General features: G+C 39.3%; 1 protein-coding gene across 1 annotated transcript in view; it reads right to left on the bottom strand.

The window, feature by feature from the left end:
• Positions 1-5192, bottom strand: part of MGAT4B (alpha-1,3-mannosyl-glycoprotein 4-beta-N-acetylglucosaminyltransferase B) — a 102512-nt gene extending 97320 nt beyond the window's left edge. The window contains exon 1 of the mRNA XM_015825958.1: positions 5030-5192. Within this exon, the coding sequence (XP_015681444.1) occupies positions 5030-5126 (97 nt within the window). The 5' untranslated portion in view covers positions 5127-5192. The remainder of the gene's footprint in view (positions 1-5029) is intronic.
• Between the last annotated feature and the right edge of the window lie 21396 nt (positions 5193-26588).

Genomic DNA, 26588 nt, shown 5'->3' on the forward strand with positions numbered 1-26588 from the left:
TTTCTTCATCTAGTTGAAGTCACCCTTCTATCCCAAAGTATTGCATGTAATTTCTTTCTGTTTTTTTAACCAGCTAAGGAGGAGTAAAAAAAGCAGGGGAATCCACCAATTAGGAGCTGTCACAAACACAGTCCAAAGGACACATCACGCTGTGGGCCAAAGTGGAGGAAATCTGGAAAGGACTTTTTTAAGCTGAGTTTTTTTTTTCATATGGCTTATAATAACCCAGGGACCAATCAGATTAAGGTTGCAGCGTGGAAAGCCCTTCTGTCATAAAGTTAGCTGGGTAACTTGTGGCCCATTCACTAGCTTTCAGTCTACCTACTTTACTTACCCAACCTTGTTTGTTACAAGAACATTTAGAGGGCAAATGTACTGTATAAGACAGTTTCAGTTGCTAGAGAAAAGGTGAGGATGACTACAACTAACAAATAACTAAATAAACCATTCAACATGTACCTAAGTATATAGTCTCCTGTTATTTGAAAACAATGTGCATATTTTTCTTAGACTTGGAAAAAAACTGAAAGATTTCCAACTCTAAATAACAAATGGAGAAAAATACTAGAACTCACCATCTTACAACATGAATTGATATTAAACAGCAAGAATAAACTGTAAGAAGATTGTTTTCATTTCACACTGCCATTCGTATTACTTAAGCGGCATTTCTTACTTAAATAGAAAATTACATGTCATTGTCTTTTACAACCATTACAAATACAGGCAGAAGTCAGTTTTCTCCAGTGTTTAAAATAACAGGGGAACAAAGAAGGGCACATATGATGTTTTCAAGAAGGCCTAGATAGCAATAGCCAGGAAATTTCTCTACTGGTATCACTCTCCAAATCTGTTTATTTAAAGCTCTGTAGGGAGAAGGTTTTAATGGGATTTATACCACAGCTGAAAGAACCTTTTAGTTGATGAGTAATGCAAGGGAAGCAAGGAAGGGCATCCCCAGCCCAAACCCATTATGCGGAGCTACAAAGACACATTGTTTAAATGGGTAGGGGGGAGTAAAATAGCCTCCAGACAGATGGATGATATGGCCCTAATGACTTCTAAAATGTAGAAACTAGCAGCCAAAATACAGGCACTAAGTTAATAAAGAAGCTAAGCAGTAGGCAAAGCACAATATCCATTAGCCTTGCCAGAATGAAACCCATTGACAAGAAGGACTACTCCTTAAGTAGTTTGATTGAGACTAGGTTTAGCAATAGCCTCCAGACCCAACCCTCAGAACAGCCATATTAACATTCATTAAAAAGGAGGTTTGTTTTGTAGTAGCACAGTAACAGCATAATGCTCAATAAAAAGGCAAGCTAGAGGAAATCACTGGATGGCTTCAACAACACATTAAAGCATGTGAAAACCAAGAAACCACATCATTGCTCACTACTGTATTGAGTTAAACCATTCTGCATATTTCTTATGTTTGTGCAAAGCGATGGCATCCTAAAATCTGTTCTGCCCCCCCCCCATCTAGTTCTTATCCTGTTGTATCTGTAGGGAATCCCTGCCAAATTCTGTGGTCCTGATTTGCAGGTGCAACAGTTATTGGCTGTTGTTTTTACAAAGTGATTGGGATTTTTTTTTGTTCTTTCAGCTTTGCTCCAATCATCCTAGTCACCAGACCACAGGTGCGACATTATATATTTTACAAACCTTGAAGCTATAGTAGGATAGTGTCAGTTTTCAGTGGAAAATCTAATGGATGAAATAATGACTGAAGATGAATACAACAATCTGCACACCAGAGGGAACAAGTTACTAACGCACAATTATGTACCATGGTAAACTGGAAGTTTAAGATCTTAAAGTGATGGAGAAATTTAGCTTATACAACAGTCATTTACCTAGTATAAACATTGCCACAGTAGCAATGAAGAACAGATTATTATCACTTATACCTGCTTTTGTATATTAATGCTACTTGAGAAGAGGGTTAGCAGGTATAACAAGTTAAACTGGGACATTTTAAGATGAAAATCATCCCTAAAACCCTTATTGAAGATCTTCAAGTGAAGGAGACTAAAGAAAATTACAGCATAATACTGCTGGAAAATGTAAAATGAAACGTAAGAAGCAGAGTCAACTTCGCATGGGTAAAAGATGTATAGCACTTCAGATTGAAAGGTTAAAAAGTATTTTTAAATGCAAGGAGTGCATGCATGGCATCTGTCTGAATCTGCTTCAGCCAAACACACCTTTTTCCTGGAATCGGCTCTGAAAAATAGCCATGAAGTCACAGAAAAAGAAGGAGGTGATAAGGAGTTCAGATAGATGTACCATGAAACACCTTTCTGCCTTCAAAGACAAAGAACTCTACAGCTCTAATACAGGTAGTCCTCCACTTACAACCATTCATTTAGCAACTGCTCAAAGTTACAATGGTACTGAAAAAAAAGTGACTTGCAACTAGCCCTTATGCTTACAACCTTGCAGAATCCCTATGCCAAGTGATCAGAATGCCAGAAGCATTTGGCAACCAGCATGTATTTACAATGCTTGTAGCATCTTGCAGCATCATTTGTGACCTCCCCAGCGAACATCTGACCAGCAAAGTCAATGGGGTAAGCCAGATTCCCTTGAGGATTGGGTAATTTACTTAACAACTACAGTGATTTGCTTAACAACCATGGCAAACAAGCTCGTAAAATTGAGTGAGACTTACTTAACAACTGCTGTGGTCGTAAGTGGAGGGCTATCCTGTATGTGCACATGTATGGTGTGTTGCTTTTATATAAAATATATGTTGTGCAGTATTGATTTAAGTATTAGATTCATATTATTCCCTTTTACACTTCATAGCAACAATTACTGTACCTGAAGGAAGTGAAAGGAAAAAAAAACCCCTCTCTTTTCTTGAGTTGATAGAATTTATACCAGTTCTGAGGCAGCCTAGGTATCTGATACTTTGAAAAACATTGCTTCCTAAAGGCAAATTTGTCCTTCAACTCTATACAGGCTTTTCCAACTCTCTTATCGTAATAGATGAAGATACATGTAGCTATTTAACTTAGGGTATCTGTGATGTAACATGCGTATTGCTTGCCAAATTCAATAAGACAATAAAACTTTATAATCAGCTTAATATTTCATACAGAATATTAAAAATATTGATATTCATGTAAATATCAAGAATGTTGATAGGAAAACTGATAAAAAATATATTTCATGTATGCCGTTTTAATTTTCTGAGCTAAAAAACCTACTGAAAAATTACAGCTTCATAATTCTAATAAAAAGCTTGCATTTGTTTCTCTAGAATAGATACAATGTCCCCTAGGTTATTATTTATCATTTAGTATTTAGATGACTCTCCTGAAATAAAAACGTTGCAGTCGCATTATAAAACTTACTGTCCCAGGATGTGGTAAAAGTCACATAAAAGGGCAATATTACAAAGTCCATTAATTCAATTTCAGAGCTGGCAGATACAATAATCTCAAGATATTGATGCAAATCAACTGTCAATGTATTTTGATAGTTAACTGATATTTGTTTTAAAAAGTCTTGTGAGTTAATGTAGTTAACAGGGTTAACTACAGGGTTGGTTGTTGTTGTTATTTGACAATATTGTAGTGTTAAGAACAATGGCACGGCATCCATCCAAAGAATTTATGGTGAGTTTATACTCGCACAGTAGCATGGGTGTCTAACATAGCTGTGCTGGCAGTAGATATCAATGCTAAATATATGTAATACAGGGCCATTATATGGAACAGGGGCAGTCACTGTTCTTCATGTTCCTTTATTTCAGTTTAAAAAGTGCAATGTGTTGAGTAGCCCTAAGAATAATAAACAAGTAATAATCAGAGAACCCATTTTTATACTTTCCTAACTTACAGAAGCATCAGTTTTCCTATACATGAATCTTAGAATAAAACTCCTGAATTATCATTTAACACATTTACAATTTCAAAAACTATGTGCAATATATTAACACACTTCAGACATGGTTTCTTCTTACACCTGCCTTCCTCCTTGGGCCATTGCCACTAGTTTTCATTTTCTTTTTATTGCTACAAGGAGACTCACAATTCCAACTGATGAACACCATTTCTCACAAAATATTTAAAATACATATAAACAACAGGGGCAGATCTTTTAAAAAAGCATATTCTATACAGAGCCATACTAATAAAAACAAAGGGGGGGAAATAGGATCAAGGGCACCAGATAAATGTTCTAGTCCTGTAAACTAACAGCATAGGACCCAACGGAGGGTCTCGCTTTGTTTATGCTCACTTCCAATGCTTCAAAGTTCAGGGACACCAGGAACACAAAGGAGGAATCATGTGTTTTGCCTGACCAAACTTGGGTAAAATCAAAAGGTGCAACCTAATAGGCATCCCTGAATAAGATTTGTAGATGCTTTCCTAGAGAAATATTAAAGGCAAAAAATGGATACTGCCAACAACAGAAACGTGGAGGGATGTGGAAGAAAAAGGAGACAGCCAACCAACTACCTGTTCCAGGGAGGTAAGTGTAAATGTCTTTACATTTTCTACCATAAGCTTGCAAACGAAGGAGAAACTCCTGAAAGGCGAGGGCGAAGGTCATCGATCACCTGCTCGCACCGCGAAAATGCACAGTGGGCTCTCGTCTCAGATTTTAAAGGGGGGGGGAGAAAAAAAGTATCTCCCGATCATTGTTTTGGGTCCCACGAAGAAAAACCCCCCAAACGGGACGGATGTGGGAAGAAGAGCCCTTTGCAAAAGGGAGAAGAAGCAGGAGGGGAGACGGTGCGCTCCAGGCTCGGGGGTTCAACTGACGAACTCGGAATGGGGGGGTGGGGGGTGTGTGTATTCCGAGATACCGTTCAAGTTCCGGTTAAGGGTGTCTCCCTCCACCCGCGGGAGAGGAGGGGAGCAAGGCAGCAGGTTTCGGGCTCCCCCTTAGGCTGGGATGTTGCTCTGGGTCTCTCTCTCCGGACGGGCCGGGGTTCTCTGCCCTCAGTCGGGCCAGGCGCAGTGCGCAAGGCGGCGGGAGCGCTCCTCCCTTCCTCGCGAGCCCCTTCCCTTACCTTTGTGCCCGCCGAAGGCCCCGTACCACGAAAGCGAGAAGAGCGCGCAAAGGCAGCCGAGCAGCAGCGTGAGGAAGGTGCCATTGCGGAGCCTCATGTCCTCCGTCTCCTCGGCGATGGCTGTGGCTGGAGAGGCCGCATGTCCCGGGCTCTTCGCGGCGGCCTCAGTCTCCCGGGCCCCGGTGAGGAGCGGAGGCGGCGGCAGGGGCTGCCAGTGCCCAGGCGGGCGAGCGGGAGGGACTCACCGCCGCCCCCGCCTCCTCCTCCTCCTCCTTCTTCTGCGCCTCCGCCCGCTGCCCTCATGCACTGGCCGCGCCCCACCGGGCCGCCGGCTTTAGCGGGCAGCAAAGGCTCCTCTCCCGCTCCTTTGACTTTGCCCGGGCCTGGAGCAGACAGAGAGGGCTGCTGTGTCGCCGCCGCCGCCGCCGCCGCCGCCAAGCAAAGGAAGGGAAGGGGCGGAGGTGGTACCATCCTGTTAAAGGAGCCGTGCGCGCGCGCTTTTCGTCAGGCAGCCCGAGCGCTGCCCACGGCTGCAGACACGTGCAAGCCATCGCGGGTGCACCGGCTAGTTTGGTCTGTGGGGGTAGGGTTGCCAGGTCTGCTTCCCAAAAAATAGCACTCAAATAGTGGACACCTGGCAACCCTATGTGGGGGTGAGGTAGCATAGCGAGTGGGTGCCGGCGACGGACTCGAGGAAGGCAACTAGGCGGGCGAAACAGTCGCTGGACGACAAATTCCATATTCAAGCAAAGAGCGGGTCGACTGAGCAGGACTGGAGCTGGGAGAGGGACGGACTCCTTAGGATGGACAGAATGAATTCTTGCCAAACTCTGAAGGGGCCGTCAGGGACCGTGAGCTGCGTTTGAAACGACAGCACAATCCTGGTTCACGCATATATATATACTGCTCACAAAAATAAAGGGAACGCAAACCCCTTCAGTTCCCTGGTAAAATGTTCCCTTTATTTTTTTTTGAGCAGTATATACCAGGGGTAGGCAACCTTGGCTCTTTTATGACTCGTGGACTTCAATTCCCAGAATTCCTGAGCCAGCTATAGCTGGCTCAGGAATTCTGGGAATTGAAGTCCACGAGTCATAAAAGAGCCAAGGTTGCCTACCCCTGGTATATACGAATCACTTGGTTTTCGCAATACAGGCGGGGACTTAAACTTGTGAATGGAACTTCACTGCCACAAAAATGACTTACCGAACTTTTGAATGGTCTCAAATGCCCCGGTTTTCCAAAGATAAAAGTTCACGGTTTCCGATTCCAGATCTCAGAAATCGAATCAAACTAATGCCTAAGCCACTTCTCAGCAAGGAGCACAGGCTGGAAGCCTATTCACAGTACTGAGTTGAAACATTTCAGCTAGCTTTTCCCATCACATTTCAGCTGGCTTTGGCCATCATCCACCCTGGTGTCTTCAGCATGCTGGCTAGGGAATTATGAGATCTGAAATCTTATCGGGGAAATCATCAGATCAGGGAAGTTAGCTTAGATATTCATATTTCAAGTTTATGAATGGGATCAGTTCAGGGCAGAACATATGACTGAATCTGGAAATTGGGGGGAAAAATGATCTTACTGTATTTGGATTCTAGATTGAAGTAAAATAAAACTAAGAAAACTGCAAAAGATAGCAGAGTTTAGTAAGCAAGGATCCCACAACAGGAGAAGGTATGGGGGGAAAGCTCATGTTTGGATAGGAATATTTGAAAAAGGAAATATTACAATATAAAAGCAATGGGGGGGGGGGAGGGAAAGACAGCAGAACTACCCAGTGTGGCTATGTCACAAAAGAATCAATAAAGATCTGAAAATAAAAAGAACGAGCACATGAGGTGAAAAGGCAAAGAAAAATACACAGTAGGACTGTACAAAGCTTCAGAGCATGCTTTGCTTTAATAAAGGTTTGTGTAAAGTATCCTTTTGAAGTCGTTTCACAATTTGTGAAGAGGCTAGGAAAGAATATTTAGACGTAAACAACAAAGCGGGAGGGGGAAATTTATTATAAGGTGGCTGATCTATAAATGACAAGTCCAGGTGGCAAGAAATATTTGAGCAGATTTTAAGACAGTGATTATTAGATGTCAGCTTGAATTTATCAAGAACGGATCTTGTCAGACTTCCAATTTGCCATCGTGGCCGCCGCAGCCGCTGGAAGGCAAGCTCCGTCTTCCGCGTTCGGTTTCGCTCTGCTGGGGGACCCTGGAAAGGGTCGGAAGTCACCCTGTAGGGGTGACGAGCAAGGAGGGGACCCTGCTTGATCGCGGGAGGGCAGCAGCCCTTCCGCTCGATCCTGGGCAGCCCTCCAAACCGGCAGAGGAAAGATCGGCCATAGTAATACGGCCCATCACTAGGCTGCAGACAGCCGAAGTCAAACTTATCACCAAGCACTTTGAAAGCAACGCAGATGAAACTGGGTGAGTTCCGATCTTCTCTTTACCCTAAGTACTTTCTTTTCCTGTAAAAGCTGCCTGAAGTATCTTTCCCCCTGTGAGGAGAGAGGGAAGGGAATTTCTATCCCACCCTCTAAGAATAGGGGCAACTGACTACTCAGGGGAATTAAAGCATTAAAATAATAACTTTAATTTAATTGGATTTATATGTTCCTGAAACTTGGGGACCAAAAATTTTCCTATTTTTATTAGAGACTTTTGTTTTTATTTACAAAAAAGAAATAAAATTGGAAAAAGTATTACAAATTTGGACTTAAAAAACCTTAAACAGCATCGATGACATTTGTGGTGAAGTTTGGTAATACAACTTGTTATTTCCTAACAGAGACTTGGCTCAAGCCCAGACCTTAGATAAGACTCTTCTGACCTTGGCACATGTGAGAAACTCAGCTGTAAGAGAACAGCTGGGTGGCATAGCTGACCTACTTGTACTGTGAATGTAAACCCTTACTGACTTTATATGTGGGGAATTGCCTTCCTATCTCTTTATTTGAGGAATATTGGTTACTATATGAGATAATAAAATACCTTGGACTATAAAATCTTGCTTGACAAACAACTTCTACTATAAAGACTATTTATAAACACGTGAAAGAGATGGATGAAGACCAGGAAAAGATCCTTTCCATGTTGAAAGCAATACATGAAACCATTCTTTCAGCTTGTGATAAAATAAGACCTAACATAAAAGATCAAGATGGCAGCTTAGATACACAAACCCAAACTTTGATTACAACCAAAGAACTAACGTAGAAGATAACAGAAGAAGTGGAACAATCAAATATCAAGACAGAGGACTCAATTGACCAACAAATACAGTTAATGGAAAATCCAGAAAAGGGAGTGACAACATTGAAAATGGAAAAGACTTTCTATATAAATCAGAAGAAATTTGAGAAAGAAAAACAGATTGAATGGAAGATAAACATATCAGGGAAATTATGGGGAATTGAAATAATAGGGAGACAACTTTATGAATACAAATGGGCTAGTCCTTCCCAAAAAATGCAATTAAATGGTCTCCTTTATTTCAAATAACATATATAATAATAGAGGGAGATCTATTTGACAATCTAAAAGTACTGATATGGAAGCCTAGTTGGCAAAGGAAGAAAGCCAGAAAAAGGCTGAAGAAAATTGGGGTTTTGATTTATTAGAGGGGATTTCATATTGTTAATTAGAGGGTTAAAGGGAGAAGTTGAGATAAGGGGAATTCTGGTTATTAGATTTAAAATATTTGGAAATTAGTTGAAAATAAGGATTTTATCTGTTTAATATTTAAAAATTAGACCTGAAAGAAAAAATATTATTATGAATATATTTGATTTACTGATTAACCCAGGTAATATATACAATGGTTTTGATTTATTAAAGGGGATATTGTATTATTAAGTAGACGATTTAATATGGTGGGAAATAGATAACTTTTAGGAAATAGAATAAGATTATATTCAAATAGATAAAATGTGTATTTGGGATATTAGATTCTGTTATGAATTGAGATAAAGGAAATCTTGGTTACCTAAAACCTGAAAGTTATAAATATCAAAGATTAAATTGGAATATTGATGGGAAACTAAAAACTGGGAAAAAATTAATAACAGGATATGGATTGTTTATGAAGATTGAATGTAAAAAATAATTAAGATACATATAAGCTAAAAATTTATTGATAAATGTAATAATGATGTTTTTACTGAGTTGATATAATAAGAACTGTATTAACTTAAATACGAGACAGTAAATGTTAAGGGAAAAAGAGAGGAAATATTTGATGTTGTAACTTGAGGTTTGAACTAAAGATTTTATTATTGAACTATTGATTAACCCAGCCACCACATTGCTTCTTAAATACTTAAATGTAAAATTGGAAAATTAATAAAATATTATATAAAAAAGAACGGATCTTGTCAAACATTTATTTTACTTTTATTGGGTAATTTCCAATATAAAATGTGGGAATGTTATACAAAAAAAAATACTTTGATTTCAACAAAGTATTTGACAAAGTACCTAATGAATTCTGATTAGCGAGCTCATTAAGTATTATCAGGTTGGATGGCATGACAATGAAATGGATAAAAGGATACAAAATAACTCAAAAATCACATTCAGTGTTCATCAGTACTTGCTCATCAAATTGAAGAGAGGTATGAAGAGAAATGTCACAAAGTTTAGCTGGGATTCAGCATTTTTACTAATGAGTAAAAAGAAGAGGACCAGCTTATTAAATTTTCAGATGACACAAAACTGGTGAGAGCGCAAAATAGATAAAATTTATATGACCTTGATAAATTAGAAAAATTGGATGAAATTAACAGTTGAATCAGTGCAGAGACAAATGCAATGTTTTAATAGAAATCAAAAGCATAGGGATGGAATGGGGTAAGTCTGATTTGTGAAAAAGATCTTGGAATATTATAAATGAATCAGCAGTCTAGCTACAAAATATGACTACAAAAATATTGATGTACTGTTAACAGAAGTAAAGATTACAAACCACAGGAAGCAAGTGTTTAAATTTATTTTGCATTGTTAAATTTGTGTCCATTTCTAGATACTACATTGTAAGAAAGTTTCAGTCAAAGTGGGCTAGGTATGGAAAAGGGCAAGGATGACTAGGGGAATAGGAGCTAAGTCACATGAAAAAAGGTTTTAAAAACTTAGAATTATTAGCCATGAGAAAGAAAGACTGAAGGAAGTACTATTCAGATACTTGAATAATATAAAACACCTGAAAAGATGAGATACAGAAGGTAAGATTTCTTCTCTTACTCAAAATGCTGAACTCAGTCTTAAATGGCTGGAAACTAGATTTTTTTGGATTGCTACAGAAAAAGCCTGAACAATATGGACAATTTAACCAATTATCCAGAGAGAAGGTGAGATGCCCCTAATTTAAGTGTTCAAGCAGAGGCTAGGCAGCCATCTATGAGGGTACTTTTATTTGGATTCCTACCGAGAGCAAAAGGCTGGATTCAGTGGTCTAAAAAATATCTTCTTTAATTCTTTAATAGTGTGATTCTATTAAACTTCACTTCTTCCCTGCCATTCTTTTTCTGCTAAATAATGATGGATAAGAAAAACCAGTTCCCCTGTTATTGACTCTGACATAGGATATAATGCAGGATCCAATCTGGATTGGTCACCAGGACCAGAGGTTTAGTCTTCTAAGCTTTTGGACTGGTGCTGGAGCCCATCCTCAGGGAACTTCTCTCAAACAGAATGTGTGCTTTGGGCTATTCTGTGTGTAGTATTTAGAATAGAATAGCATAGAATAGCCCAAAGCACATATAGAATAGCATAGAATAGCCCAAAGCACACGTTCTGTTAGAAAGACGTTCCCTGAGGATGGCTGCAGCACAAGTCCAAAAGCTCAGAAGACTAAACTTCTGGTCCCAGGGACCGACCCAGATTTCATCCTACAATATCATCCTGGGACACGTATATTTGTCTTCATTCGTGATAAGCAAGAGTGTTATCTAAGTTACATAGTAATTGGTTCTGATTGTAATTTGCAACACTCTAAGCTGAGGCGGAAAGGATAGGAGCAGGATAGAATTGCTCCACAGACAGGAACCCAGCTTCACCTGATGAACTCCTATGAGAGAACATGGAGTGGAAGCTAACCCCAGAGCTACCTAGGCTGTCACTGTATTTGCCTGAAGCTACTGAAGGTATATCCTCAGCTGAGCAGCTGGGCTATCAATTTAACAATTAATTCACATGAATCGGAATGAACTGGCTAGTTTCTGAAGATGAGACTCCCATGTAATTAAAACTAACTATATTTACAAGTGGTAGCTTTTCACTGGAATGGTTTAGTTACCATTTATGGTGTGGCCATAACATCTGATTAAACCTAAATATTTATATTAAATACCATGGAATGTTTAAATAACAGCTGGTATATATACATACTTTTCTCAGCGGACAAGTAACTGACAGGAAACATAAGAATAAATTTCTAAGGACATGTCTACTGTGATAAGCAGATATACTGTAGAAAAATTAAATAAGATACTGTTCTCCAAAGCGCCTGGAGGCAGGGCAAGAAGCAATGGATGGAAATTAATCAAGGAAAGAAGCAACCTAGAACTAAGAAGAATTTTCCTGACAGAACAGTTAATCAGCAAAACAACTTGTCTGCAGAAGTTGTGAGTGCTTCAACACTGGGGTTTTTTAAAGAAGAGATTGAACAACCATTTGTCTGAAATGGTATAGGGTTTCCTGTCTAAGCAGGGGATTGGACTAGAAGATTCCAAAATCTCTTCCAACTCTGTTATTCTGTTATATAATTCCAGTGATTGCTATGAATCAAATGTAAGATTTATTTTAGTAAAATCAGAGTTCAACTGCTTGTGCCTCTTTTTTTCCAACCACAGTGTAATGAACTACATGTTTATTAGCTTTCCCAAGACTTACTAATTTCTTTTCCTGAGCTCTTCATGTGACTCAGGCCAACTACTATGGTTGTGGTCAGGAAAAAGCAACTGTGTAATTCCCCTTGTCTCTCTCTCTCCTGCCTGTCCCAATTATGTCTGCTTGGCAAAGAGGACTTAGTCCTGCACCTGCATTATCTCATCATCGGTATGGCTGCTTTACTTTGCTTTGCTTTGAGTCCCAGATGATCTATGTCTGTCTGTCTCTTAATTCAGTTCTTGGCTGTATTTGCACAATACACTGGACCATCCCTAGCCAGTTGTATTTTAACCTAAGTATTTAGTGTGGTTTGAACCCAAGCACAGAATACCGATTAGAGTGTGGCACCAGCTTAGTCTCACTATAAATATCCACGTTTTGCTAACATCTTGGTTAGATTAATGTTATACACAGAGCTATCCTGAAACTGGATTATATGGACATTTCCAGTCCCAATTTATGCTGGTTTTACTCTATAAAATTTCTTCATGACTTGGGGCTACTTTTTGAAGGAATGTCTCTTCCTGTATATTCCAATGTGTATCTTAAAATCATATTTGAAGCGCTTATTCTGGGTGGTCTCCATGTTGAATTTAGAGAGAAGTAATCTAGGAGCAGGCTTTTACAGTGGTAATCCCCCAATTCTGGAATGCCCTCCCCAGCAAGGTATGTCTATAGCATGCTTCATACATCAAAAGTATAGACAGAAGAATGAAACTTTTACTCTTGAGTGTATGTGTGTTTTTCAGACATTATGAATAGCTCCCCTAATTTGGCTATGATTTCCTAATAAATATTCTATATTGAGAAAAATAACAAAAGATGAATTTCACATGTGGCAATTTATTTCAAGTGCAATGGTCAGACACAAGTATTCCATAGTTTTTCATATCATGCTTTTTGATTAGAAAATATGATGTATAAGGCTTCATCTTGTTTTGATGCCATTCTTGTACACATTAGTGGTTAACTCTTCATCACTGGTGGCTTTCAAGAGAGACCTAATGATTACCTGTTGGGAACTGTCCAGTAGATACCTGCATTGAGTTAGGTGACTGAATTAGATGAGCTGTGGGTTCCTTCCAGCTCATATATTCTATGATTCAGATTGAGATATGTTCTGGTTCCTAGGGATAGCAGAATGCCAATGTTGATGGGCCTTCAGCATTTATCTTCTTATGAAATGCTCCCCTTCAGTTTTTCTACAGAAAATAACAATAAAGAGTTTGCAAAGTAGCTTGACAATCTCGTAGCATTATAATTAAAACATGGCAGGCAAAGCAAACATGGATCCTGGAATTCGTTCCAAACCCAATAAAAATAGCTCCACTCATGGTCACATGACCAGGAAAAAGAAGGGAGGAAATTTGAAATGTCAGTAGCCTGCTGATCTGCTGCCCAACTGCCTTTCCCAAGAGGATACAGTGGGGGATTTTTTTTGTAGAATGTTTTGCTTCACAATCCCAAAGCAGATGTAGCCTATTTTCATACTCAATGTTTATTTTGCTAGTTTCTCCCCATTACACACACCAAATCTGGTTCCTTTCTGTTCAGTTTTTGGAGTCCTGTTCCCCTTGTCGTACTTTCTTTTTTCCAATATTCCGCTGGCTTGGAAAGAGTAAAAAGTAAAAACTCTCTTAAGTTGAACTTAGGACCTGGTGATTTCATGTTCATGTCTATAGCGTTTTCTTGACAACAAGCTGGAAGTGGTTTGGTACTGTTTTCTTCTGCAGTATTCATAGCCATGGTTTAATCAATGCAATTGCTTGAGTATGTGTATTTAACCTAGTTATTGCATTAAACTATTTTCTGTCTTCATAGAATACCCTGAGCCTTAAATCAACTGAACATTCTGGATTCACACAATACAGTGTGCAAAGCCATAATAAGTGGCATTTACCAAGCTTAATATATTATGTGAATATAATTGTTTGTCTTTCAATGGTCTAATTGTGGTGTATATGCAGCTGTGGAACCACATACAATTTTGGCTGGTTTGGGCAGATCATTGGGCTAAAATATAGTTAAGCAGGTCTGTGGTTCAGTATTTGTTCTCAAACACAACTTATGTGTTTTATGCAATGTATGTTCTCACAGTTCTGTATCATGAAGAGGATTTTTTTTCTTGGCCCCAACTGAAGAAGAAGAGGGTCAATAGAAAGTCACCATTTCATTTAAAAGAATTGTAAGAAATGTTAATGTTTTAGATGCTAACGTTAGCCTGTTTTGTTATTTCAAATCTGCACTGAACACGCAGCCCTCCTTCCCATCCCATCCTTGATGATAGCACAACTGTCAAGTGTCAGAGACATCTGGAACACACTGATATTGCTAAAAGTTATTTGCATGCACAGTCACACAGCACGTCTAGATACTTTTTTTCAAGTTTGTTTTGCAAAAGAGAAGGCTACTAGAAATAGCCTGCTAACACAAGGGACCTGTTACTATGGTAAATGTGAACCAAGTGAGGCGAGAGCACAGAAAAAAAACAAGCTTTGGATAATTGCATGCAACATCCCACAGCAGCCCTGCAGATATAGATTAGTAAAGTTCAGAAACTGCTAAGGAGGAATTGTGATGATAATATCAACCTTATTTAGTTGCAAGGGAGTTTGGTGGAGAAGGAAGGAGGAGGGGAAGCACCTTCCTGTTGGACTAAAATTTGCTGGATTTCTGTATGCAGTCAAGGCTGGAGACCAATTTCTCTCTTTACAGATGAGGTTTTCACACAGGGTGGAAGTATTCTACCTTACAGACTAAACTTTACAACGCCAATACAATAGATTAATCAAATATTGTATGCATGATACATAGCTATGAATGTAGTAGTGCTAACCAGGGCTTTTTTTGTCATAGAACGCCCAGAACGGAGTTCCGACACCTTTTTTGGATGGAACCTTGTAGGGTAGGCAAGGCGGGTTGTATGACGTGTGTGAGTTCCGGCACCTTTTTCTTTCTTTCTTTTTTTTTTTACAAAAAAAGCACTGGCGCTAACTTTAATTTAACATACTTTTTGCAAGTGCTAGCCAGGATTAGTAACTCCAAATTCCATTAGGCTTCCAAATTAGTTGTATGTGCTTGACTGCCTGTCTTTCGATTATCTAACTTTTTCCCCACTGCCATCAGTCAATCACGTTTATAATCCCTGACTGTATTTCATTGAGAGAGGAAACCGTAATAACTACCTGTGATAGACTCAGGGTGCCACTCTTTTCTTTTCTTCCAAAATGGTTTAGCTGACAAGGGCACAAATATGCTACAATAATGATTTGAACAGTCCTGATGTTTCCTGGTGTCTCCACGAACACAACTATGCCGTTTTCTTGATCACAATATGCAGATACTCTCTCCCTCTCCCTCTTTCTGGTCTAACCTATAGTTCTGGTATTTCTTGATGATCTTCCATCCAGGTATTAATCAAGTCTGACCCAGTTTAGTTTTCCAGATCAGTCAAGGTCAGTTAGTCAGTTTCTAACAGAGTGAGCAGGAGATAAGCAATGAAGCATACAGTATGTTTTTCCTAAAATTTGACCAAGTATACAAAGTCTCATACACATCTAATAAAAGTCATGATGATGTAATGTGCTTCATAATACCATCATGAAAATAACACGAACCATATAATTTGTGTCAGTCATATGATACAAATGATACACAGTACAAGTAATCCTCTTTTAATGTCCACTTGTTCACAACTGTTCAAAGTTCTGAGGGTGCTGAACAAATGGTACTTACAAATGGACCTGAGTTCCAACCTTTCGGCATCCCTGTGGTCACGTGATCACAATCTTGGCACTTGGCAACCAGCTCAATTTACCAGTTGCAGCATCTTGTGGTCATGTGATGACCTTTTGCAACCTTTCCTGCTGGCTTCCCACAAGCAAAGTCAATGGGGAAACCAGCAGGAAAGGTTGCAAGTCACTCAGTTAAGTTGTTTGCACTCTCCTTCCTGGCAGGAGCCACCCCTGCTCAGTTCACTCATGGTACATGTAGTGGACCACTTAAGACACAGACATGGGATAACTTTATTGTCACTTTAAATGTACACTAATCGGCATACATTAAAATGAAATTTCGTTGCATATAGCTCTCAAAGGGTCACCACCTCCAATATACACCACATAAATATGACAAAAAAATTGTTTTGCATATATCCATAAGCAGGGCTTCTTTTGTCATAGAACGCCCAGAACGGAGTTCCGGCACCTTTTTTGGATGGAACCTTGTAGGGTAGGCAAGGTATGACGTGTGTGAGTTCTGGCACCTTTTTTTTTTTTTTTTTAGGAAAAAAGCACTGCCCATATCCCACATATATTCTATGACACAGAGAAACAACACAGTCTAGTTTGGATGTATACATGTACATGGCGAGAAAAACTAATCTTGCAAGTTTACCAGATGGATGGCATAGAGAATAAAGCTGTTACAGAATCGGGTAGTCCTGCTAGAAATACTTCGGAACCTCCTCCCAGAGGGGAGCAACAGAAACAGACCATGAAGTGGTTGTGTGGGGTCTCTAACAATGGTTCGAGCTCTAAGCACATAACACTTATAAGCAGTGTCCTGAATAAAGGGAAGCAGGCTTCCTATAATCTTCTCAGCTGTCCTTACCACTCTCTGTATGGACCTTCTATTTGAGGCACTGCTGCCACCAAACCAGACAGTGATGCAGTTTGTTAAAACTGCACACCTTCTCCTGCCCAGCAGCTGCCAGCCCTGACTACCTGCACACCCTCACCCACCCTGCAATCCAGCCACCCCTTGGTCTCACTACATTGTGCCATGCTTCGTGCCATGCCTTACCTGCAAGCCACATAGGAATCACTTAACGATCTGCAACACTTGCTTAAAGACAGCAACAGGAATTGCCAGGATTGATGTCATTAAGTGATGCAGGCACATGAGATTGCACTTTATGACTGCATTGTTTAGTGATAAAAATTCCAGTTCCAATTACTGTTGTTAACTAAGGTCTATCTGTATAGCATTTGCATCAAGAGGTAATGAAACACATACGCCCACTTGTCTCCCTAGAGCTTGAAAATCAATCAATTAATGGTAATGTTACAGCAGTAGACAGCACTGTATCACTTTACCTCTGGCTTCAGGTTGCTACATAGCTATTAAAAAAAGCAAAGATTACATCGTTCTACTAAAGTAAATGAAGCAGAAAAACTGTTCTCTTGTCTTTTCTTGTTTGCACTCTGATGAAAGTAGCAGAGAACAGAAGAGAGAATAGTCTTTTATTTTGAGATCCTGTGTAAGCCTCAGTTAAATCAGTAGCACCATCTACTGTTCTTATTATAGATTTTGCAATAGGGAAAATGATATACTTCACATTGTCCTATAGATCTTTAATTATTAGCACCAAGCAATAGAGCAGCAATATTTATAACTCCGTTATGTGAACAGAGAGACAAAATTAAAATCTTGTTATTGTAGCAGGGGGCAAAGGGAGGACCAAATAATCAGAGTAAGAAAAAGACAGGAAAAATAGCACTATTTCTTGTCTGGGGGCTGCAATCAGAGAGGGAGGAGGGATTATTAATTGATAATATGAATCTCTCTTGATAACACACTACATTACTATTTTAGGATGAGTTATTGTTTCAGCACAATTCTACAAAATCATATAACAATTGGTCATAGAGGCTCATGCAAGACTGGATTTCTGAAGACTGGATTTCTGTAATGCCTTTAATGTGGGTCTGATCTTGGGGTTTGGCATGTAGAATGCAGTGGCTGGGATGCACATAAAAAGATGCGCATATTAAATCATGACTATTAGACTGCTACTGAGTAAGACTGGAGAAGTTGTTATTATCACATAAATCCTTTCTAGGATTGTTATACTGGCAGCCTTTGTGGAATGCTATTGGATATCTTCAGAGAATAATTTGAAAAATCTAGTTAAATTTTATTTAACTGTAAAGTGAGAGGAAAAAGAAAGCCACGGGTGTCCAACACATTGATAAATAAACAATGTCCTTGCAACTTGATAAATAGATGTTGAAATAATTCATACATTTCCTATATGAGTCATTCATAGACTGTTGTTGGTTGTAGAATCCTAACAATGCATAGGATTAAATAAGTGATCTGAAGCTGTATGGGAAAATACTATCTGAAATAGAATGCCGTCAACACTGTCTCTATATGCAGCAAAGATATTGCAATGGAGTTTGGACTGGATAAATATGCCATACTTACTATCAACAGGGGAAAAATAGTTAAAACTGAAGGAATGAAGATGCTCTATGGAAATAACATCAAAAGACTTTAGTGAAGATCACTACAAATACTTGTGTATCCTTCAGGCTGACAATATCAAGCAAACCTAAGTCAAGAAGAAGATTAAAAGTAAATAGATCATGAGAATGAAGATCTTAAAGTCCAAACTTGGTGGAGGAAATAGGCAAGGCAATTAACACCTGAGCAATTCCAGTCATTAGATATACAACTGAAACAGTGGACTGGAATCAAGCAGAACTAAAAGCCCTGGATAAGAAGACCAGAAAAACTAATGACAGTGAATCATGCCCTAGATCCACATAATAAGGTTGATTGATTCTATATGAGAGAGAGGGAGAGAGAGAGAGACAGAGACAGAGGACAGAGACAGAGACAGAGAGAGACTTGGGTTTCTCTTATTTATTGTGAAAAATAGGCAAGAAATATGTTCTTGGGTTTGGGATGTGGGTGTCAATTCAAAGAAGAAAGTCTCTGAGTTAGAGAAAGAGGATTCCAGAGTTCCTGTCTCCTTTGACTCCAGATGTTTATCTAGAGAGCAGTTTGTGTGCAATTCAAATCAAGACAAGAGGAAAGTGGATAACTGTTAGTTACATGGAACAATCATAATGCAGTTTAATTAAGCAATGTACAGTGCTCTACAAATACTTTATTTTCTGTCTGTCTTCATGCTACAGATCGCTGAAACCTCAATGTATTTAGCATATTGGAATACCTGTCCTACACTAGGTTCTCCCCACTATTTCTCTAGAGGAAAAATCCAGCTGTAGATCCCAACACAATGACTCAAAAATTGGATTTAATATCAGAAAACAAAAAGCACCTGGATGATAAATGTGAGATTTGTAGTAGGTAGGAGGGAAAAAAATTCTTTTGCAAATATGCTACTTTTCCAGTTCTGTGACCTGCACTATCATGTTTTAGGGGCACTGTTTTGTAATGATTCCATTCCTTTCTGAGAGTGCAATTCCAGTTGGTGGCAATGAGCAGAAGTCAGCTGGTGGTTTCTCTCTTTTGGGATTCTACAGAGTTTGGCTCTTTTACAAACTGTTATTTGATGGCTCCATGGAGTCCTGGGAGAGGTAATCAACTGATCTAGGATAAGGTGTCATCGAAATACTGATTATACACAACTATAGATTTCCACCTCAGGCTGGAAATACAGTAAATGTCAACCTTTGACTGGAACTAGATGTATAGGAATAAGCTGAAGTTGAACATCAAGTGAATGTTACTTTTATCCAAAAACCATCTGGCTTTTGAAATGCTCTTATTCTACTTCTGGATGGGAGAACATTTCCTCTGAAGGAGCAAGTTTATCACTTGGAGGCCCTCCTAAACCCTTGGCTTTGCCTTGATTTAGGTGGTGTGCCAGCTGCAGTTTTCCTGTAGCAATAGGCCCTGACGACTGTAATTCACACCCTTACAATCACCAGGATTGAGTACTGCAATGTTCTGTTCTTGGGAGTGTTTTGGAAGCCATGACAGTAGCAATGTTGTTATTAATAGGTGAGAGGTGACATTGTTTTAGCAGTCACTGCATTGCTCTCCATTAGGTTTCAATTTCTAAGTACAAGTCAAAATAGCACTTAGCAATAACAATAGCACTTGGACTTATATACCACTCCATAATGTTTTACAGCCCTAAGTAGTTTACAGAGTCAGCATATTGCCCCCAACAATCTGGGTCCTCATTTTACCGACCTCAGAAGGATGGAAGGCTGAATCAACCTTGAACTGGTCAGGATCAAACTGCTGGCTGTGGGCAGAGTTAACCTAAAATATTGCATTCTAACCACTGTGCCACCATGGCTCATAATGGCTTACTCTTCTATAATCTTCTATGGCTTGGCACCAATATTTTGATGGCTATCTCTTTCAGTTAGAACTAATCTGTGTGGTTCACTCTTCCTGATTTGGGATGTAGAGGGTCGTCCTGAACTTTGGGATTTTGGTGAGAGAGGGAAGAGAACAGATCTCTCAATTTCTGCTTCTCTGGAAAAGTCTATGCTAGAAATTCGAGTAGTGCCCATCTGGATGCCTTTAAGAGGGTGGATGGAGTTGTTCTGCACTGAATAACTTGTCAGGATATTGAAATGAATCGATTCTGTAATGTTATGGTCTTTTAAAAATGCAGTTTTGTTATTGGTTAATAGATATGTTAACTGCCAGAAGTCCTCACAGCAATATATACTTATCTGAATTTTTAAATAGGGACAATTTTAATGTTTTTAATAAGACACAGCTATAAATATTTGGTTTTTAATTGGCTTTTTAGGGGAAATGTTTTGTATTGTTTTAATATGCTGTGAGCCGCCCTGAGTCCCATGGGGAGAAGGGCGGCATATAAGTTAAATAATAAATAAATAAATAAATCTTTAATAAACTATGTGCATAAATGTTTCTTCACCTATACTCGACAAAATGGACATCTATTCTGAACTATTATCGCATGCATGACATCACTGAGGCAGGGCTTATTGGGACTGCTCACAGAGAATACAACATACTTTGTAACATCTGAAGATCATTTATGTAAAGGACAATGTTGGGACTAGCTAGACAATTCTAATCTTTCAATCTTATGTCTATATACCAAGAAGAAATGCAACTGAAATCAGAAGAACCTATATTGGGCCTTAGTAAAGATATATAAGAGTATACTTCTGGGCTTTATTTGTGTGGGTTTAAGCCTCAATTACTCCTAAAGTAGTGCTGCTTGAACTAAAGGACAGACTTTGTGCTGCCAATTTTGAATTAAGATGATTCACAATTAATCAAAATTGCTTTTCTCCCATCACATTCAGTAAGCATGCTAGCTTTCTTTTTCATGAAATGAACATGGAACATGAAAAAGCACTTTATGCACTTAAGTAAAAGGTTCATTTCCAAATGCTTTAAATAAATACATTGTTTTATTTTCTGTCAGTTTTGTACACCATTCAGAGAGGGTGAATAACCTGGCCCTATGTTTAAAGCAAGTAAATAAAAATGAGTTTAAAAAACTATGAAAAATAGAAGATGTTTTAAAGCACAATAGCTGTCCTATGATTTTTGCCTTTATTTTTTATTTATCAGAACAGAATTTCTTGCATTCACTTTATTTTTAAAGATGTTCACACTCCTATTTTTGAAACTCTAGTAGATGCTTTTGAGAAGTAGATCTATTGTTTATATGCTAATCTTAAAATATGAACTGTGGCATTCAGGATATCTTAGAATTGTTTATTCTCCTCAGGATGCTTTTTTAAAATATACATAAAGCTGATTATAGTTCCTTATAACTCAAAACAGATTGATTACCTATACTGTAAACTGTTGGAAATCAGCACCTACCCACCCTCCTAGAGAAGGAAATATTTTGGAGGATATTAAAAAAGGCAGAATACTATATTTCCCCAAAGGAATAATGGAGAAAAATATTAGGCAGAAACCAAACCCCAATCTCCTTCCCCCAAGCAGAGGCTAGCTTTTAGAAATGCAGATTTGGGACCACCTATTCATAAGCAAAAAGCCCAAATAAGGTATAAAAACCCACCCCCAACTCCACTTTGTCAGCTATCCCAGAATTGCAAGTGGTTGCTGTTCTACCCTTCAATAAACAAACCTTCTTTCCAAACAGCCTCCATTTTATTTCCAGCGTATTAGCCTCCATTTTGTTTACTCCCAGCTTGGACTGGACCTGATGATTTTTCTTTCAACAAAACAAAACATTAGTTACACAAATGAGCATTTCTTTTATGTTTTGCGATATTATAGATAACAGCACATATAGAACTAGTGAATAATTGTTGAGGTTTCTATAGATCTGTTCTTTCCCACCAGGAAATTACTGAGCTGGACTCAGCCATACTCGCAGGGCTATTAAACCAGATTTCTGGGACAAAGACTTCTCCTTTGATCCTGTAATAGAGCTGGAACTGCCATCAGTGAACCAGAAACAGACATTTGAAGCAAAACAGATTAAGATTTCCATTACCTTTCCTAATCATATTTTCATCCCTGAGTCCGCAGGGAGAAGGGTGGGGTAAAAATATAAATAATAATAATAATCATCATCATCATCATCTTTCAATGATTATAATGAATGTTTATTTAGTCTTTAGAAATCTATAAGCCTTGTATGCTGTCCTGTATTATATGCCTTTTTAAAGAAAGTTAGCTTGCTATTCTGGGAGAAAAAATAATGTCACTATGATCTTATTATAATTAATTAAGATTTTTGAAAAAAAATAAATGTGTCATTTTTAATTCCTTCTATATATTGCTCTATATGAAAATTATGGCGATATTTCTATCTCTTTTTTAAACAGTTTTGCCTCTGCCATAGCAGACACACTAACAGTGCAAAAGTAACATCCAAATTACTAAATTAAGCAAAGATTAAATCAGGCTAGTCTTATATCTGTAGCGCTCAGAGCTGGCACACCTGTCACATTGCTTATCTATCAAACTCTTCCATATGTAGGATCCTTAGAATTCTTTCAAAAAACAATTTAAGTCTCTTAAATATTAATAACTTGGCATAAAGTGAGAACATTCCAGTAAATTCTGGAATATTGTCCTTGACTGCCATACACTGCTTGAATCAAAGGTGGCAGCTACCAGGATGTTGGCATGATCTAATCCCAGCCTAGAGCTCCCTCTGTAGGATTTGTGGAGAATAGAAATTGATCATGGGACTCAGTTGAGTCATCCTTGCAACATTTACATTAGACCCAGCAGTGCAGAACAGATTAGGAGATTGTGGTGGTGTCAGGCCCCAAACCAAAAAATGACTCATGGAGACTCTATCAAGCAGAGTTCTTTTATTGTTTCATACTTATAGCCAAAATCCTGCCAAACTGAGCACTCTACTAACTGCATCTACTATATACTCTGTGAACTATTAGGAAGGGGCTGTCTTCACACACACACATAAGATATGGACTGTGTTGCCTCTTACTCCTCTGGAATGCACTCCTCTCTCCTGGAAATCCACCTCCTCACTACATTCCATCACAGGGGGATTCTTTGTGACTAAACATTTCCATCACATAGATTTTCTGTCAGGAAATCCAAATGTTTAAACATAAAGCACTTTAGAGGTTGGGGGTAGGAGGAAAAGTCTTGTGAACTAACATGTCCCTACTAAGAAATGACAAATGTCATTCAGTCATTAATTACCAATCTTAAGCAGATTTAAGTATCTAATAATTACAGTTTTTCCGAATGGTCCTTCATCTATAAGAGCAATGTGACATACAAAGTGAGTTTCATGTGGTTTTTGTTTAACATTTTATGGCCTCTTTAATAGTAGTTAAAAAGACAATTTAATGAGAGGTGCAATTTATTTCAAAGCCAGAAAGCTCTATTTTTATGGGAACCAAGCTAGATTAAGGAATGGAGGCTGTATTTTTTAATCCATACATTGATTTTTACTTAAAAAAAATGTGAACAGGGTCAAATTTTTACAACAAAAAAGATAGGTAGGGAAGAGGAATACCAGCCCCAAAGGTATGGAATGCTCCATTCTCTCAGTAATAGCTGAGACCACTTGTGGTTTTTTATTTTTCCCCTTTATTTTCCTGAATGTCTCAATAAAATAAATCTGATTAGTCATTCTAGTTAAGAAGACAAATGTTGTGGGCAAAGTACAGCTCTTGTTTATTATATTTAATGTTTTCATTATTGAAAACCTGTCAGTTTTTGTTCTTTCTCAAGAAGTGTAGGCTCTCATATTGTACCAGCCCCATAGCTATTTTATAATTCAGTTTACTATATAAGAACCTGGGTTAATGTATTATGTAGATACAGCCATGCCTACATAAGCTGTGGGGTAGTGATTATGCAGGTACTATTTTTTCTAGCTAGGGCAGTAAGAAAGAGGTGGACTTAAAGCAGTCATGGGACACAGAATGAGTCATTATCAGCTGAGCTAATTTCCTTTTGATAATAGGAGTCCTATTTACTTTCTTTTGAATCTTCTGGAAGGCAAATTATGTCTTTGAATCTTCTGGAAGACAACTGATGTAATGAAGAGTAACATGGGCAGGAGATCAAGGGAGAGCTTTTCCTAACTGAGCTTTTCTCTCTCACTTGTAGAAAATAATATGCCACCTGAATTCCCAGTGACTGAGTAGTTTGCAAACTCTTGAAAGTATTTAAAAACAACACACAAAAAAATATAATCAAAGAAAAAAAGGCAAAGAAAACAAACCCAAACGGTAATATGGAAAAAAGGAGCATCAATCCTTGTCAAAGGCCAGATTGAAGAGCTAAGTCTTCAGGGCCATTTAAAATAGCAGTTGGGAAGGGAATGTTTGAAGGGGGGGGGGGCTCATTTCAAAGGGCAGGTAGGTGCTCCAACCGAGCGGATGTGCTTTCAGAGTCTTGATCAATTACATTATTTAATCAAAGAAACCTAGAACATCCCAGCCTTGCCAGATCAAACTGGCCAGGCAGACACTTTGGGAGATAGGCAGTCCCTCAAGTAACCAGGTTGTAAGTCATGTAAGGTTTTATATGTAGTGACCAGCACCTTGAATCACACCCAGAAGCAGGCTGGCAACTATGGCAACTCATGAAGCAGAGGGGCTGCATGTTACATAAACATTTGGGTTAAGCTATTCTTTAACTCTTGCTTGGTGTAAATATACTCTTCTGGAATTTTGCCAAAGCACAATATTGAGAAAAACCATTATTATTGCAATGTTTATTGGATGTCTGCTTTTCAAGACAGACAGACCCTTAACAATGGAAAAGCAGAGAATTTTTATAGAAATTGAAGGCTATCCTAGGGATCTGATTTATTGGCCAGTTTGGAGAAGCTTGGCAGGTCCTGGTCAGTGTACCTGAGTTCTATTGTTATGCAAAATGGGTTTTTCAGGAGGGCAACAGATCTGAGGAAGTTAATTGTTAAGGAAATTGATAAAGGGATGATGGGGTTGCAATTCCTTTGTAGTGTTGCCAGGTGCTGTAAGTAGAGGCTTCAGTGCTTTGTGGTCTAAATGGGATTGCAGACAGTTTTATCTGGGACAGGGTGGGTCAATTTTGGTTTGATGGGATAAAGCAAAGAGAGCATCTGGGTTTCACCTGGTCATATCTAAAAGTGTGTGTGGGGGGGGGGAGAGGTGCAATCTTCATTTTTGGGTGCCTTTGAATCTATTGTTTCCTGTCCTTTGCTTGGGCAAATCCTGGCAATGGCAAGATTTCAGAAGTTGTCTGCCTTGCCTCCTTCCTAGGGTTGGATGGCCCATGTCATTTAGTTGGCATTACCTAAAAATGTTTTAGAACTCATGGTACCAATAGAAGAGAATATCTGTAGCTCAGGATTGAACTGTAGAGCACTTGGTGTTCTTTGAGTTTGGTTGTTTTCGTGAGACTTTTTATTACCCAAACTTCAGTGCTAGTAGGGAGTGGAGTCTGCTGTCATTTTTTTATCCTTGATTGGGCTGCTTACTACGAGTTACCAGTAAACAACAGCACAATCAAGGAACCAGCGAGGCTTATACGTATATGGCCCAGAAGTAAGCCTACATTAATCGAGACTCGCTCCAAGTGATCAGTACCACCAAATTCCTTCTATATGTGTGTTTACCCCAAAGCAAGCTGCACTCGGCTCTACATATTGCCTAGTGAAAAGCAAAACAATCCCCGCTCCGGTAATGGAAGTGCTGCTAGGGCAGTGTTTCTCAACCTTGACAATTTTAAGGCATGTGGACTTCAACTCCCAGAATTCCACAGCCAGCAATGCTGGCTGTGAAATTCTGGGAGTTGAAGTCCACATGCCTTAAAATTGTCAAGGTTGAGAAACACTGTGCTAGGGTCTCCACCACTACCTGTTGCAGGTAGTCTGAGAAAGTCTCCGCCACCAACCTGGGGGATGGGCAAGGCCTGTAAAACCTTTCCACTCTGGCGGTTTTTTTTTTGTGTGTCACGACGTGAGTCAGCAAATCGGGAAAATGGACGCCGAGCGTCCTGATTCGCGGAAGCGACTCTTGTTCCCTCCCGCCGCAGGGCCAGCAGGCGCCGGGGCCTGCTCTCGTCCCCCGTTCTCACCACTGGAAGCCAAGGAAATGCTGAGTAACGCTCACTCGTGGCTCTGGAAGGTTTTGCTAGGCCCAGCTCAGCCCTGCAGGCCGAAACTTTGATTCGCCACCGCCATCCCGCTGGAGGGGGAGTGGGGGGGGGGGAAGCCCGAGGCCAATCGCGGCGTCGCAACGGCCTCGTGCGGTTGTCTTGCCCTTCCTTTTTTTTTCTCACAAAATCGAGAAGATTCCCTTCGGAGGGTGCGGGGAAAGCGTGGGGGGGGGGCGGGGGACCGAGAGCTCGTCCCATCTCCCCTTGGTACCTATTGTTATTATTCTCGCCTCGCCAGCGCGGGGACTTTCCCACCTGAAGCCCGCCCCTTTTCCGTGGGTTGCGGCGCCCATAAATAGCCGGGGCGG

The sequence above is a fragment of the Protobothrops mucrosquamatus genome, unplaced genomic scaffold (assembly GCF_001527695.2).
Source record: "Protobothrops mucrosquamatus isolate PMUCROS unplaced genomic scaffold, P.Mucros_1.0 scaffold_203, whole genome shotgun sequence".
Classification (NCBI taxonomy): domain Eukaryota; kingdom Metazoa; phylum Chordata; class Lepidosauria; order Squamata; family Viperidae; genus Protobothrops; species Protobothrops mucrosquamatus.